The sequence below is a fragment of the Protobothrops mucrosquamatus genome, unplaced genomic scaffold (assembly GCF_001527695.2).
Source record: "Protobothrops mucrosquamatus isolate PMUCROS unplaced genomic scaffold, P.Mucros_1.0 scaffold212, whole genome shotgun sequence".
Classification (NCBI taxonomy): Eukaryota; Metazoa; Chordata; class Lepidosauria; order Squamata; family Viperidae; genus Protobothrops; species Protobothrops mucrosquamatus.
In genome coordinates, this window is record NW_015386566.1 from 425,340 (window position 1) to 438,755 (window position 13,416).

The 13,416-nt window shown below is 39.6% G+C and overlaps 1 protein-coding gene across 1 annotated transcript in view; it reads right to left on the bottom strand.

Annotated features, from left to right (window-relative positions):
* The window catches only part of PIANP (PILR alpha associated neural protein), a 13,783-nt gene extending 1,145 nt beyond the window's left edge, over positions 1 to 12,638 (bottom strand). The window contains exons 1-4 of the mRNA XM_029283752.1: positions 12,586 to 12,638; positions 8,369 to 8,940; positions 8,001 to 8,082; positions 1,789 to 2,016 (exon numbers count right to left, since the gene is read on the bottom strand). Of these exons, the coding sequence (XP_029139585.1) occupies positions 1,789 to 2,016; positions 8,001 to 8,082; positions 8,369 to 8,940; positions 12,586 to 12,638 (935 nt within the window). The remainder of the gene's footprint in view (positions 1 to 1,788; positions 2,017 to 8,000; positions 8,083 to 8,368; positions 8,941 to 12,585) is intronic.
* Positions 12,639 to 13,416: the final 778 nt, after the last annotated feature.

Here is a 13,416-nt window from a genome sequence, read left to right on the forward strand (position 1 = left end):
TATAATATTTACTATATATAGGACCAAGATCCCCTCGTAAGTTGTCAAATGTATCACAGTATTGGTAGTATTCACCTTCAGCCACTTTTAGCCCGATACATGTTAGAGGGCTAAATAATTTTGTTACCACATATTTGCACAGTGGCAGTTAATCTATGATTCGGTTTAGGGGACCCAACCCATTGTAAAGAAACCAATGCATTCTGTTTATATACCTATTACACGGGGAGGGGGGGAAATGCAGTCAAGCAATGTAACTCTTGCTACCTCTGTGGTCTTGCCTGGCATATTGGACTCTGCTCGTGCTATGAATAATGAAAAGTAGCGAGATTTCTCCTTCCATTATTTGTAAAGGTCATAATTGTTTTTAAGGATTTATTTTTGTTACTCCTTCTAGTGAGGATCGTTTTTAAAAGCAGTAACATAAGACTACTACTTTTCCTATACCAACAATGGGACCTGCAACTTCCAGCGTCCTGAGGGTACTGGGAACTATAGTTCATCAAATATCCAGGGACATGGCCTATCCCAAGCCTGTTGTAGTGATGCGTTATTTCAGGACCCCGTGAAAAGTGGAGAGACAGAGAAGGAGAGGACCACCATCCAGCATGTGGGTAGGCTCAGCTACAGAGGCAGTGAGTGCACTGTTGAAAGACCTGAAAGGTTAAGTTAGGGATAGATTCTCATGAATAAAATCTATATGGCTGCTAAGAGTCGGCAGCAACTTGATGGCACATAATCAATCAATTGCTTTTCAATTATTTTTCTTGAGGTTTCTGAAGTCTTTGTATCCCTATTTTTGGTTTATACCTATGGAACTTAAAGCTACACAAAGGCAAAAAGAGAAAGTCAACCTTCCCTCTCCCCAGTGCCATTAATTCTTGAAGGGATATTTGCTAATGTTTTATAACTAAAATGGAACCGGAACACAGTGACAAAGCATAGTACGTACAGATTAAACAACTGAAGCTCTCAATCTACAACTTGTCCTCTCTAAGGCATAGTTTTTCAACCTCAGGGTTCTGTGAGACACTAAAAGGAAAAAAAATCACTCAAGCACAGCCAATTATCCATCAGTAGACTGTTGCCTTTTGATCAAAGTTTCATTCTTTTCCTAACTAACAGGTTCCACCGCCTAAAAGAGTTTGAAGAATCCTACTGTAGAGATATTACTGCTGGTCTTATTTTATTACCTTCTGAACACAAATACTGCTACCACAGAGATGTCTCTGTAAAATTTTAAAAAAATGTTTAATATCATGGAATAGAGGAAGAATTTTTATTACTGATCACTTTTCACGCCACTTGAAAAAAGCCGTAGCACAGATGAATGGGAACTGAAAAGGAGAACTGCATATCTTCCAAGGAACAAAAGCTGGGGGGGAGGGAGGGGGGAGAATAAGAATAGATAAAAATGGTTATGTACTTTGAAACAAATAGAATGAAACAGTTGTTATATTCCCCATGATAGTCTTTAGAACTGTGTGTTATAAAATTGACAAAATTTTACAAAGTTACCCTCCATTTTGAAATGGTGCCTTTTCCATTGGTTTCTCCCAAGCATTGTGTCTGAGAAAGCCTACAGAGTATAAACCTTAAGGGGAAACAAAACCAGCACCAAAACGTAGAATCTATTTTGACATGTGGCTCAAATAGAGGTTCATTAGCCCTGCACACAAAATCAGCTGCTCACATACTTCTGATTTTTTTTTGTTCTGATTTTTACTTGTTTTTCCCCTCTTCTTCTGCCAAAAGCAACATCCAATTATTGTCCATGCAGTTACGTACCTGTTGAGCTGGAAGGCACTGGACTTCCCTAGACTGTCCAGCTTCTCCAAGCCTTCCAGTACTTGTCCACTTTCCACCATCTCTGGCGTAGGAACCTGTGAATCGCTGTAGGGTCCCAGGATGCTGACCGTGGCAGGTGACAGGTCTGTTAAAGGCTGCTGGCTCTCCTGCTGCTGCAATTCACTTTGCTGACTAGAATGGTGACGGCGCTTTTGATTCCGGTCCCAGCTAAAGTAGGTGGAGAAGGGGGTTACCATCAAGACTGGAGGCTAAAACATATAAGGAACGGTTGCTGGAATTGGGTATGTCTAGTTTAATGAAGAGAAGGACGAGGGGGGACATGATAGCAGTGTTCCAATATCTCAGGGGCTGCCACAAAGAAGAGGGAGTCAAGCTATTCTCCAAGGCGCCTGAAGGCAGGACAAGAAGCAATGGATGGAAACTGATCAAGGAGAGAAGCAACTTAGAACTAAGGAGAAACTTCCTGACAGAACAATTAACCAATGGAACAACCTGCCTCCAGAAGCAGTGAATGCTCCAACACTAGAAGTTTTTAAGAAGAGACTGGACAGCCATTTGTCTGAAATGGTGTATGGTTCCTGCCTGAGCAGGGGGTTGGACTCGATGACCTCCAAGGTCCCTTCCAACTTTATTATTATTATTATTATTATTATTATTATTATTATTATTATTATTATTATTATTATTATTATTATTATTATTATTATTATTATTATTATTATTATTATTAAGTTCTGGTGTGTGTGTGTGTGTGTGTGTGTGTGTGTATGTGATTCATTGCTTAGTTTTAGAAAGGCATTCCATTGCCTTCGTTCCACATATTAGATCTTTTGCAAGAACACTGTATTTTCCAGCATTCAAACTATTATTTTAATCAGGGCTTTTTTTCTCATAGAACGCCCAGAACGGAGTTCCGGCACCTTTTTTGGATGGAACCTTGTAAGGTAGGCAAGGCAGATTGTATGACATGTGTGAGTTCCGGCACTTTTTTTTTTTTTTTTAGAAAAAAAGCACTGATTTTAATTACTGGGAAACTAAAAAAGCCCATTTGTTGTATAGCTGACAGACAACCTGTCCTCTTTTTGAGTGCATCGATACTCAAACATCTCAGAGTATTACAATACTGGATACTGTTTGTGGAAGTTTAATGGGCATCTATAGGAACTGTGCCTATGAAATGCATCCCATGATGTGTGGACCAAGCTCAACAGAAAATGGTTAAACAGGTAGTCCTCGACTTAAATAGTTTGTTTAGTTACTGTTCAAAGCTACAATGGCACTGAAAAAAATGACTTATGACCGTTTTTCACACTAATGACATTTGCAGCATCCCCACGGTCTCATGATCAAAATTCAGACGCTTGGCAATTGGCTCATGTTTATGACTGTTGCCGTGTCCCAGGGTCATGTGATCACCTTTTGTGATCTTCTGACAAACAAAGTCAATGGGGAAACCAGATTCACTTAACAACCATGGTGCTAACTTAACTGCAGTGATTGACTTAATAACTGTTGCAAGAAAAGTTGTAAAATGGGGCAAAACTCATTTAACAACTGTCTCATTTAGCATCTGAAATTTTGGACTGAATTGTGATCATAAGTCGAGGACTATCTGTATTCTAGGTTCCTTTTACCCATGACCAGAATTTGGTATATAACAATTAAAGGAGTTGGTCTGGTTCTTTACTACATATCTATCATTTAAAAATGTGTTTCATTAAAGCTCAGGCATTTGAGAGAGCTTTACCTGGGTTTTATTTTTTAATTCTCGTTTTCGTTAATTTTGTTAGTTTTATTTATATAGTTGATTGGTTTTTATTGAGTTGTACAGCACTTTACATATTTGGAACAGAAAAGCAAATAAGTTTCACTAACAACAGCAATTTATAAGTGTAGCAATTTAGAACATGGAAAAGTGGTTCCTGCTTTTCTTTTAGGTATTATGGACAAACCAATTGGAAAAACAGTTTGCGACACTATTTCTTTATATGGTGACCACTGCGAGGGTTGTATATGCTAAACATTGGAAAGAAAAGGCGAGGCTGGCTGTTGAAAAGTGGATTTTAAAATTGACTGAAATAGCAGAGATGACAAAATTAACTGCCTTAATTAAAAACAGTGGACTGAACAACTTTATAAGAGACTGGAAAGAGTTTGCGGACTTTCTACGTCTTAAATACAATAACAGATGGTTAACAGAGGGATTTGAAGATTAGTTTTACATTTGGGGTAACCTGTTGACTGGTGATTTTTTAATACATAGATTGTGAAGCGATATTGGATTGATTTGATTGCTAGATAACTAGATTTCCATATTGGGGATATTTGTGTATCTAATGTAGCATTTTTGTTAAATATAGATGGGAAAGTTTATAATTATTTGTAGACCAGTTACATAAGGAGAGGAGAACATATTATTTTTGGATGTATCTTTCAGCATTCAGACAGGCTGGATTTTTTTATGTTTAATGTTAGATTTAATGCTGCCAATTTTCTCTTTTTTTATATACATTTTTATAAGATCCTTTTTTGTTATTAGTGTTGGATGTTTGTCAATCTGCTTTTTTCCTGTTTTTCTGTTTTGTATTGTATTTTTGCTAATTAAAGAAGAATAAATATGTTAGAATTCATAACTTAAGGTAATAAAATGGGTGCATTTACCATGAAAAAGAGGAAACAGAGATTCCCAAATTCATTTGGGAGGCTAAGATATTTTTGTTTTAACCCCATACAACAAAAGTATATGAGTGTTTCTAAAACTCTCTCAGGCTACTTCCTTAATGACAACAGTAACAGTAATATAGTTGAGATTGCTCCTTTCTCTGTAGAAAGTACATTATTATTTCATGGACCTCTTAATTATTAATTCTTCTCTCTCATCTGGAAATTGTGTGGTTCACCACTTTACATCACTATTCCCCAACTCCAGTCTCTCTTATTTCATAAGGCTAATATCTTGTATATTTCCTGCTGCCAGAGAAGGATTAAAATAAGCATAGCCAAGTGACTTTATTACGTAAAAATCCCTATAGAGAGTTTGTCTACCTCAATTTTAGATTGCTACCTTTGTTTAAGCCTCACAAAATCTATGATGTAATTTAAACTGAAGGTAATTTGCTGATCAGCTTTGGGACTGAATGGGGAATTGAACCTCGGTTTCCTCTTTATTCTTAGTCTAATATTTAAACCACTATACTAACCTTGGCAATATCTTGCAGACATGCACGAATCTACCTGCTTACCTAGGAAGCAGATTAGGAGGTTATCTTAGAGTTTGCTGCCATTGGAAAAAAAGGTGATATGGATTCCTAAAACAGCCTGGTTACTCTATTGACAGGAATCCCAGAAAACATTACTTTTATCTGAGCCTACAAATTAATCCTTGTATTCTGTCAGCAAGAATGTATGCTCAGAATTACTAACCATCAAATCTTTGTGCTTTCATTGTAAAATAGGTTCTCACTCATTTCGTAATAACTAAACTGCTTCATATTACATCATTGCTATGAAAAAAAGGCAGCTTCTAGTCAACACATGCTCCATACCAGCAACCAACATCAGAGAGATCCACAGCCACTGAATAAACCCTTCCATCCCTATACACAAATGCTTTGTTTTCATTTGTATGTGTCAGGCAAAAGCTGTCAATATCTCAGCAGCATTTTCTGAAATTTTCAATCCTTAAGTATTGCCTGAAGAATCTCCTGGATTGGTATCATACGACACAGATGATAGTTAATACAATTGTCAAAGCTTCCAGGAACATGTTTGCCTCTACGCCTTGCCTAATGTAGCTAAGGCTGCCAATTTTAATTCTGATTTCAAGAGTTCTGGGCCTAGAATTAGTGCTAGAAATGCAGGTGGGAGTGGATTTTAATAGGAGCTGAGCTAGCAACGAAAGGGTTTTGTTGCTTCCCTGGGAACTGCTGCTGACTGATACTGTGCATTGTGTTGACACTTGCATTCTGGTGCAGGATAAGGAATAAGGAAGGAACTGATACAAAATAATTACCCCGTTAGCTAGCCAGGCTGCCTGCCCGCCCACCCATATGCCTACTTGAGCTTTATGAGCTTAGACAAAGCTAGTCACTAAGGAGGAAGGTCACCCATGTAACCATAATCCTCCATCCTGGGGCTGACCTCCACAACTTTATATGTTTGCTCTGATTACAAGGTGTGAACATATTGCTTCTGATTCCTGCTGTCCCACAAATGTGGTTTAGCAGCCTAAACATTTAGGAAAATAAGAGGCCTGCTTGTTTCCCTTCAACTCCAATTTGTTAACAAAGCTTTACGTGGTTTAAGTATTCTTCCAGTAGTGGATGAATTAAGTATTGTGTAGGTGACAGCAAATTCGCCTTTTCTCTCTGTCTCCTAAGAGGGCGGATGAAATAAGAATCAGTTTTGTTTCTTATACATACAAGATCAGATGTGGGCAGTCCGTGATTTACAACATACAGCCTTAAAAGCATATTTTTGGAACCTCCAGATCCACATACAATTGCAGACTGAAAATCAGCAGAGATCTGAAACACAGTTTTCCACATTTTTCTGGCAGGGAACTAAAATGTCGGTTAAGGCTTAGAATATACAGTCAATCAAACTGCAAAAATAATACACCAAACATACCCCAGAAAGAAAGAAAAGAAAAATGCTGGTGCTGCCTATTTAGAAATGTTTTGTTTCTCTTGGTAGCCAAAATAAAAAAATATAGCTTCCAGCAGTGAAACATTTTATGTTGTACCACATAAACATTGCCTGCCTCTGTTCTACAGAGGGAAGATAACAGGTTTGAAGCAAAACTTTTAAAGCTACCTCTTCAAATATTTCTTTGGCTTTTGAAACAAGGAAAAAATAAAACATAAAATCACTGTACGCAAAAAGAAAAAGCTCTCTACATTGGGGCTTGGATTATGGCAACTGAATAAAAGACTCCATCAACCCCTTATGTGGTGACTGCCTTGGGAATACTTTGAGGGCATCTGATATGAGCACAGACCGAATATTTAAAGAAAGCTATATATTCATCTGCAGCATCAATCTAATTGTCCCTTGGTTTTACAGTTGTATGGCAGATCCATCCAAAAGACACCCAGTTCAGTCTGTAGTCTTGTGTCTCTGTTATATCAGTGAGCTGCTTACTTTTTACTTTGCAACACATAACAAAAACCTACATTTTTTTCAACCCAAACACCCCGTTTTGCATATAATATTAAACCATATGGATAGCTTTGCACATCCCACTAAGCCAAAAACAGAAAAACCTCAACATTATGATCTAATGTTACATGTAAACTAGCTATAGCTTTTAAAAAGTGAACAAAAGCTGCATGACACTGAATCAGATCTTTGGTGCATTTAGCTAATATTCTTTATGCAGACTGGCAAGGCCTCTCCAGAATTTTAGCCATGTGTGCTCATGCACATACCAAATCACATTTTGCCCTCTGAATCTGGATCACTGCTCAGCCTTATTATGAGCAGAGCCATTGCCTTCATCCTAAGCTGAACATTGTAGGACATAGGAGGTTATTTTCATTATGTCGAATGAGATTGAAATTCATTCTTAACTGAGGAGAGAAGCTAAACATTCACCACAACATAAAGATAAAACCATTTTAACATTTATTATATACTTCTGATAATCTATTGGGCAAAATATTTAGAATAGATCTATTATGGTTTTATTCTATACTTTGAAACCACACGGCATCCAATCCAAATATTCAGTAGAGAATCAGCTTATTTGTACAAAATTGAAAAGAGAAAATGGAAAGCATCCATTGCTTGAAAGTTGCTGGGTTTGACATTTAAATCTTCTTCATCCTAAACGCCACTCACAGTAGTAAAGAGCCAGGCATTAGTGTAACTACTGATAATTCCTTTAGTTTGACAGGGCAGTGACCTGCCATTTGCAGCCTTAGGCGTATTATGGGCTTCATAATATACAAAATGCTTCCTGCTGGACAGCACTAACTTTATTCATACAGCCTGACTGCTTGTGAGATAATTAGGGCAACAAAATACACTTCCAAGACAAATGAATGGATAATTGAAAAAATGACCTCCAAGGCATTGAAATTCATTATCTGCAATTATAGCCCAATCCCAGGACTACTGCCACATCCCACAATACTACTTTTGATTTCAGGACTGGAACAACTCTTTACACCTGTGTAGAATCTACTCACCAGAATTTGAGTATTATTCCCATGGCAACAAGGATGATAATGACAGAAATTGTAATGGTGACGTAAAGTTGGGGGTCCACACCTGGAACAGACAAAGGTTGCGGAGTCAGAAAAAAAAGAAAGAAGTGGGACTAACTTTATGAGGAGAAGCACTAAATTTTAAGCTCCTTTTAGGAAGGTCAGTTATTTCCTAGATTGATTTCTGCATGTCTGTAAACAGAGAGGCAAAAACCTAGCAGCCACAGAAGGCAGTTTTTGCAATGACAAAAATAGCCCCTGTCTAATTTCGGCTTGTTACTCAAGCTGTTGGTTACATAGAATCATTAAAGCAGTTTCTAAAGGAATAAGGGAAAGCAACTGATGATTACCTTCTCCCCGAGGTCCAAAGAGGAAGGGTGGTAGAGTGGCTGGGGTCTGACGCAGGTTGAGCCCTTCATTGTGTAACAGTGAGTGGGAATTGGGTTGTGCTGTTGCCATTCCATTGGATGAAACAAAGGCATAATCCAGAAGTGGGAAGCCTGGGTTGGCAGAGCTGGCATCCCCTCCCTCATCAACTGAAACTGTGGGACCCCAAACAATGGCCCAGGGGTACTGAGATGAGGAGGGGCCATCTTCAAAGCCAGATGGGGTAGCAGGCCGGATCCCTTGGGCTTGACGCCTCAGCCGTATGGCATGGCGTTGGCCAGCCCCTTTGGAAACCATAGAGCGCAGCCGCAGTGAGGTAGAGTGAAATCCTGTTTTCTCTGTGGGCAGGTTCTTATCCCAGATGCAGAAAGATCTGGATGCTGTGGGGCTCCGGTGGCTGCACAAGGGCCGGGCTGCCAGAAGACCACGGGTCCGAAGAGACCAGGCGCTGTGCAACGGAACAGCTGAGGCTAGGAGGAGGAGGAGCCAGAAGGGCAGCAAATGGAAGCAGGAGACCAGGGGGACCCTCCTATGGCTGTTGAGAAGAAAGAGAGATGTTCCTTATTCACCAGACCACTCCTCTTTCTGTGCTACAAGATGGCTGTGTTTCAGCTAGTGGTTTTGTTCAGCTTCTGATTGCCTCATGAGATAACTAGGAGGGGCCGCATGTTAACAAATAGAAAACCAGAGAATTTCTCCATTTGAGTTTATTACCTCAGACATGAATATGCCTTAGGCTCACCATGAAGGTGGAGCAGCAGCGTGTTTCTCAACCAGAATTAAGTATCATTTTACTTTCTTCAATTAAGGCCATGCCTGGGAGGAGTTGCACGGTTAGCAGTGAAGAGGAAAGATTTTGCAACCTTCCAGCACAGATTCAATTATCCCTTCATCTCTTGTATAGAGATCCTCCTTTCAGTCTTTTTTAGAATTTCATATCATTCAGTGGGTACTGCCCTACTCTGCCCAAGAAGTCTAATGGCTGCATTCAGTTACCTGTGATGTCATTGAACATTATTTAAGGAGCATGGCTATATGCTCTTCCCTTCTTAATGGACTATCCTTATATCCTGGGTTATCGATACTAAACCAGAATCTCCTGCTCTAAGTGTAATGGGGAACCTGTGCTTAATACATTGCAGGGCGAAAGAGGAAAGGGAGGGGCCTTACTTTGTGAAACTGCAAAGTATTCAAGCATTGGTTCCTAAGCCTCTTAATTCTTAGTCGAGCCTCACCCATTCCTAGTGCCAACAGAATAGCTTTTTTATAGCACCTGAAGTTACTGGTGCTATGTGTTTAATCCCACCTCTTCCTGATCCTGCAGCTGTTTGATTAGCTTTTTCAAAACAGTCTCTTAGATGCCATCGTCTGGTTCTCTTTGCTGTCCTATATTCTAGAATAATACTATGGACTTACCAGAAACTAGTTTCCATAGCTGGAGGCAACAGTTTTTCCACAGGTGTAAATGAGTCTCATATTCTTCACTAAAGCCAGGAATAAGAAGGAAAAAAAGGATGAATGTTAGATGTTATTTCAACCAACACTTCCAGATCCTTAGGAACTCTCGTGGGTCTTTCCTCCTTTGTATCTGACTGCAGCACAAATATGTAACTGTATAACCAAGTTGGAAGGGATTCTGGAGGTCTGCTAGTCCAACCCCTTGCTCAAGCAGAAGACCTGATACCAGGGGTAGGCAACCTTGGCTCTTTTATGACTCGTGGACTTCAACTCCCAGAATTCTTGAGCCAGCATAGCTGGCTCAGGAATTCTGGGAGTTGAAGTCCACGAGTCATAAAAGAGCCAAGGTTGCCTACCCCTGCCCTATACCATTCCAGACAAGTGGCTTCCAATCTCTTCTTAAAAACCTCCAGTAGTGGAGCACTCACAATTTCTGAAGTTCCACTGATTAATTGTTCTCACTCTCAGGAAATTTCTCCTTGATTCTAGGTTGGAGCTCTCTTTGATAAGTTTCTATCTGTTACTTCTTGTCTTGCCCTCAGATGCTCTGGAGAATAACTCAGCCCCTTCATCTCTGTGGCAGTCCCTCAAATACTGGAACACTACTAGCAGGTCACTCTTAGTCCTTCTCTTTGTTTGACTAGACATAAACAGCTATTATTCATGATATTTATTAGGCTAGACATGTCCTGGCAACTTCTCTTTTTCTGTTATGTCTTCATGATGTTGTGGGTTTTTTTTGTCCCAAGACCAGAATAGAGGTTACCTTAAGTCACACAGAGTAGTATCAATGTTAAAGCAGATTTTTTTCTTTTACACCAAAACCTGTTTCCCGGTGAATATATAAATCAGTACACTTCTATTCCTAATACAGTCAGGTGATCCTTGCACTTATTGGACACTGTAGCTTGATGTGGGCATGCCTCTCCCTCCCCCTTTAATTCCTGGGCAGAAGAAGAGGTGGTTCTTTCAAGCCAGGCCCTCCCCATATATCAGCAAGCCTCCAAGGTGATCCCTGGTTTAGAGACTAATGGCAAACCAGTAGTAGCGGTAGGAGGGATATGCATGGTGAACTTGGGGAGGAGAAGAGAGAGAAATAAATGGCCTTAACTCTGCTGGTTCATAGCATAACCTTCCTGGTGCCTGTCAGATGTTGCTTTTGAACATTGATTTAATACACTCCTGGAATAAGAATGACCTCATTTCTGGAAGGAGTTTGATTATCATTTGATGTTAATGTCCTACTGCAAGAGTACCAACCTGCATTCTCTAAAAGAATTTTAACCTCATTTTCAGGAAGAGTGCTAAGCCTATGGGATCAGGTGGTCGTGGGCTTCCCTTTGAACACACCCATGCAAAACGCCTAAGCAAAATTAGAGTGAGGACTGAGAGATGGCTAAACATGCCATCTTGGCCATCTGTCAAAATTAGTCTCCTGCCCAACTCCCAACCCATTCCCTTGAGATAAATGTGATGCAGGAGAAAAGACAAGCAACTGTGGAGGAATCCTCCAATATTTCCCTCTAGTGTCCCCTGTACAGCATAAATAAAACAATCCCCATTTCTCAGCATCGTGGCCAGGGCAGGGTAGGTTTGCCAGGTGAGGTAGCAAATATTAAGTCAGTTTAATGTTCTGCAAGGTCAAGGTCTGATGGAATCCAAATTTGGCAGCAAGAAGGAACCTTATGATTACTGCGCGATTCTAAACTTCCCACTTTTCCCACCTGTTCTTTGAACTGTTACAAAGACACCATGTGTTATAAATATAAATAGGCTATAGCTTGATATGGAGAGAAAACGTGACCTAAGTTTCCCATTTTGTGCACATATTTGCATTCATAAAAATGAAAAAAAAATCCCCAAATAGTCAAGCATGTGAAAACCTCACTATTATTAACATTACCATTGCTGCTCCTGAGATTGAAAAATATATATATATTGTCATGGATTTTTTTTTAGCACTTAAAAACTTAACAGTTCCTGCATGTATTAATAGTATGAAATGTGTAATCCACTTCATATAGAGAACCACTTTAATTGTGCATGCAGACAAGTAAAGGAATAAGAATAAATTTAGAATGATAAACACTGGAGATTGTGAAAGGGAATGAATCAGCAAGAAAAGATTCCAAGCCTGCTTAAGAATTTAGAGAAAAAAATGTGCCCATAAAATATTTAGTATTTACTTTATGGTTGGCTAAAATGGCTTTTCAACATTCCTTGTTGCCTTTTCCATAGTTGTCTCTTGTCTCTTCTTCCTCCACTTTCCTGCCCCACATAAAACACAAGTGGATTATATGTTCGTATTTTGAACTATTGTTCGGCTAGACTAACAGATTAGACAATATTCTCAAATTCCAGAATTCCATAACTGTTTAGTCGCTAACAGCCTGTGCCTTCTGGATAATCTCAGATATAGTTTATCTGTCCATAGAAAATACTGGATATTACAAGCTTGTAGTTCTTTTCAAAGACTACGGTACTTTCCCAAAGCCTCTTCCCTCTTGGCTCCCTTACCTCACCTATTGCTCTTCAGTGTGCCTAATTTCAGCTCCTACAATCTCTAGTCAGCATAGCTGAGAACTATGCTGCCTGCCTGGAGATTATGAGAGTTGGAGGCCAACAGATTGAGGAAGTTGGCTTTATGCCCTAGACTAGGGGAGTCAAGCCCAATCGCATTGTGGGCCATATTGTGACATATCGGGATTTGTTTTGCCCTTACCAGGCCAGGGTGGGTGTGGCCTGCATGGGCCGGATGCGGCCTGAGGGCCGCATGTTTAGCATGCCTCCACTAGACCGTTGTATGGCTGACACATAATTTATGCACCGAACCTAGATGGGAAATCACTACAGATAGTCCTCAACTTATGACCACATTTGAGCCCAAAATTTCTGTGAGTGAGTGAGATAGCTGTTAGGTGAGTTTTGCTTCATTTTACAACCTTTTTTACCACAGTTGTTAAATGAATCACTGCAGTTATTAAGTTAGTAACATGGTTGTTAAGTGAATCTTGCTTCCCGATTGCTTTGCTTGTCAGAAGGTCGTAAAAGGTGATCACATGACCCCGGGACACTGTGACCATCATAAACAGGAGTCAATTGCCAAGTATCTGAATTTTGATCATGGAGAATGCTGCAATGGTTGTAAGTGTGACAAATCATCATAAGTTGCAGTTGTAACTTTGAATGGTCACTAAACCATCTGTTACAAGTCGAGGACTACTTGTATATTGTTAGCATTTTCCCGACTTGAGCACTGAAGCTGAAATGCTCAGCTGGGGCAACACAGACAATTTGGAGTGTCCACTATTTTAAAAAAAAAATATCCTAGGATCCACAGTCACAGCCAGATGCAAAATAGTAGCTTATACAGGAGGCAAATGTTAAAATGAAGGATCTGCTGGACACTAATTCAGTCCAAGCATATGTAATCCAAAACTCAAAATCTGTTCCTGATTTCTGTCCTCCCATTTATTTTTCTGTATGTGTGTATAGACACACTGTATGTACTTCCTAGCTGGTTGGATGCAGCAATGGCTTATTGGATTGCAAC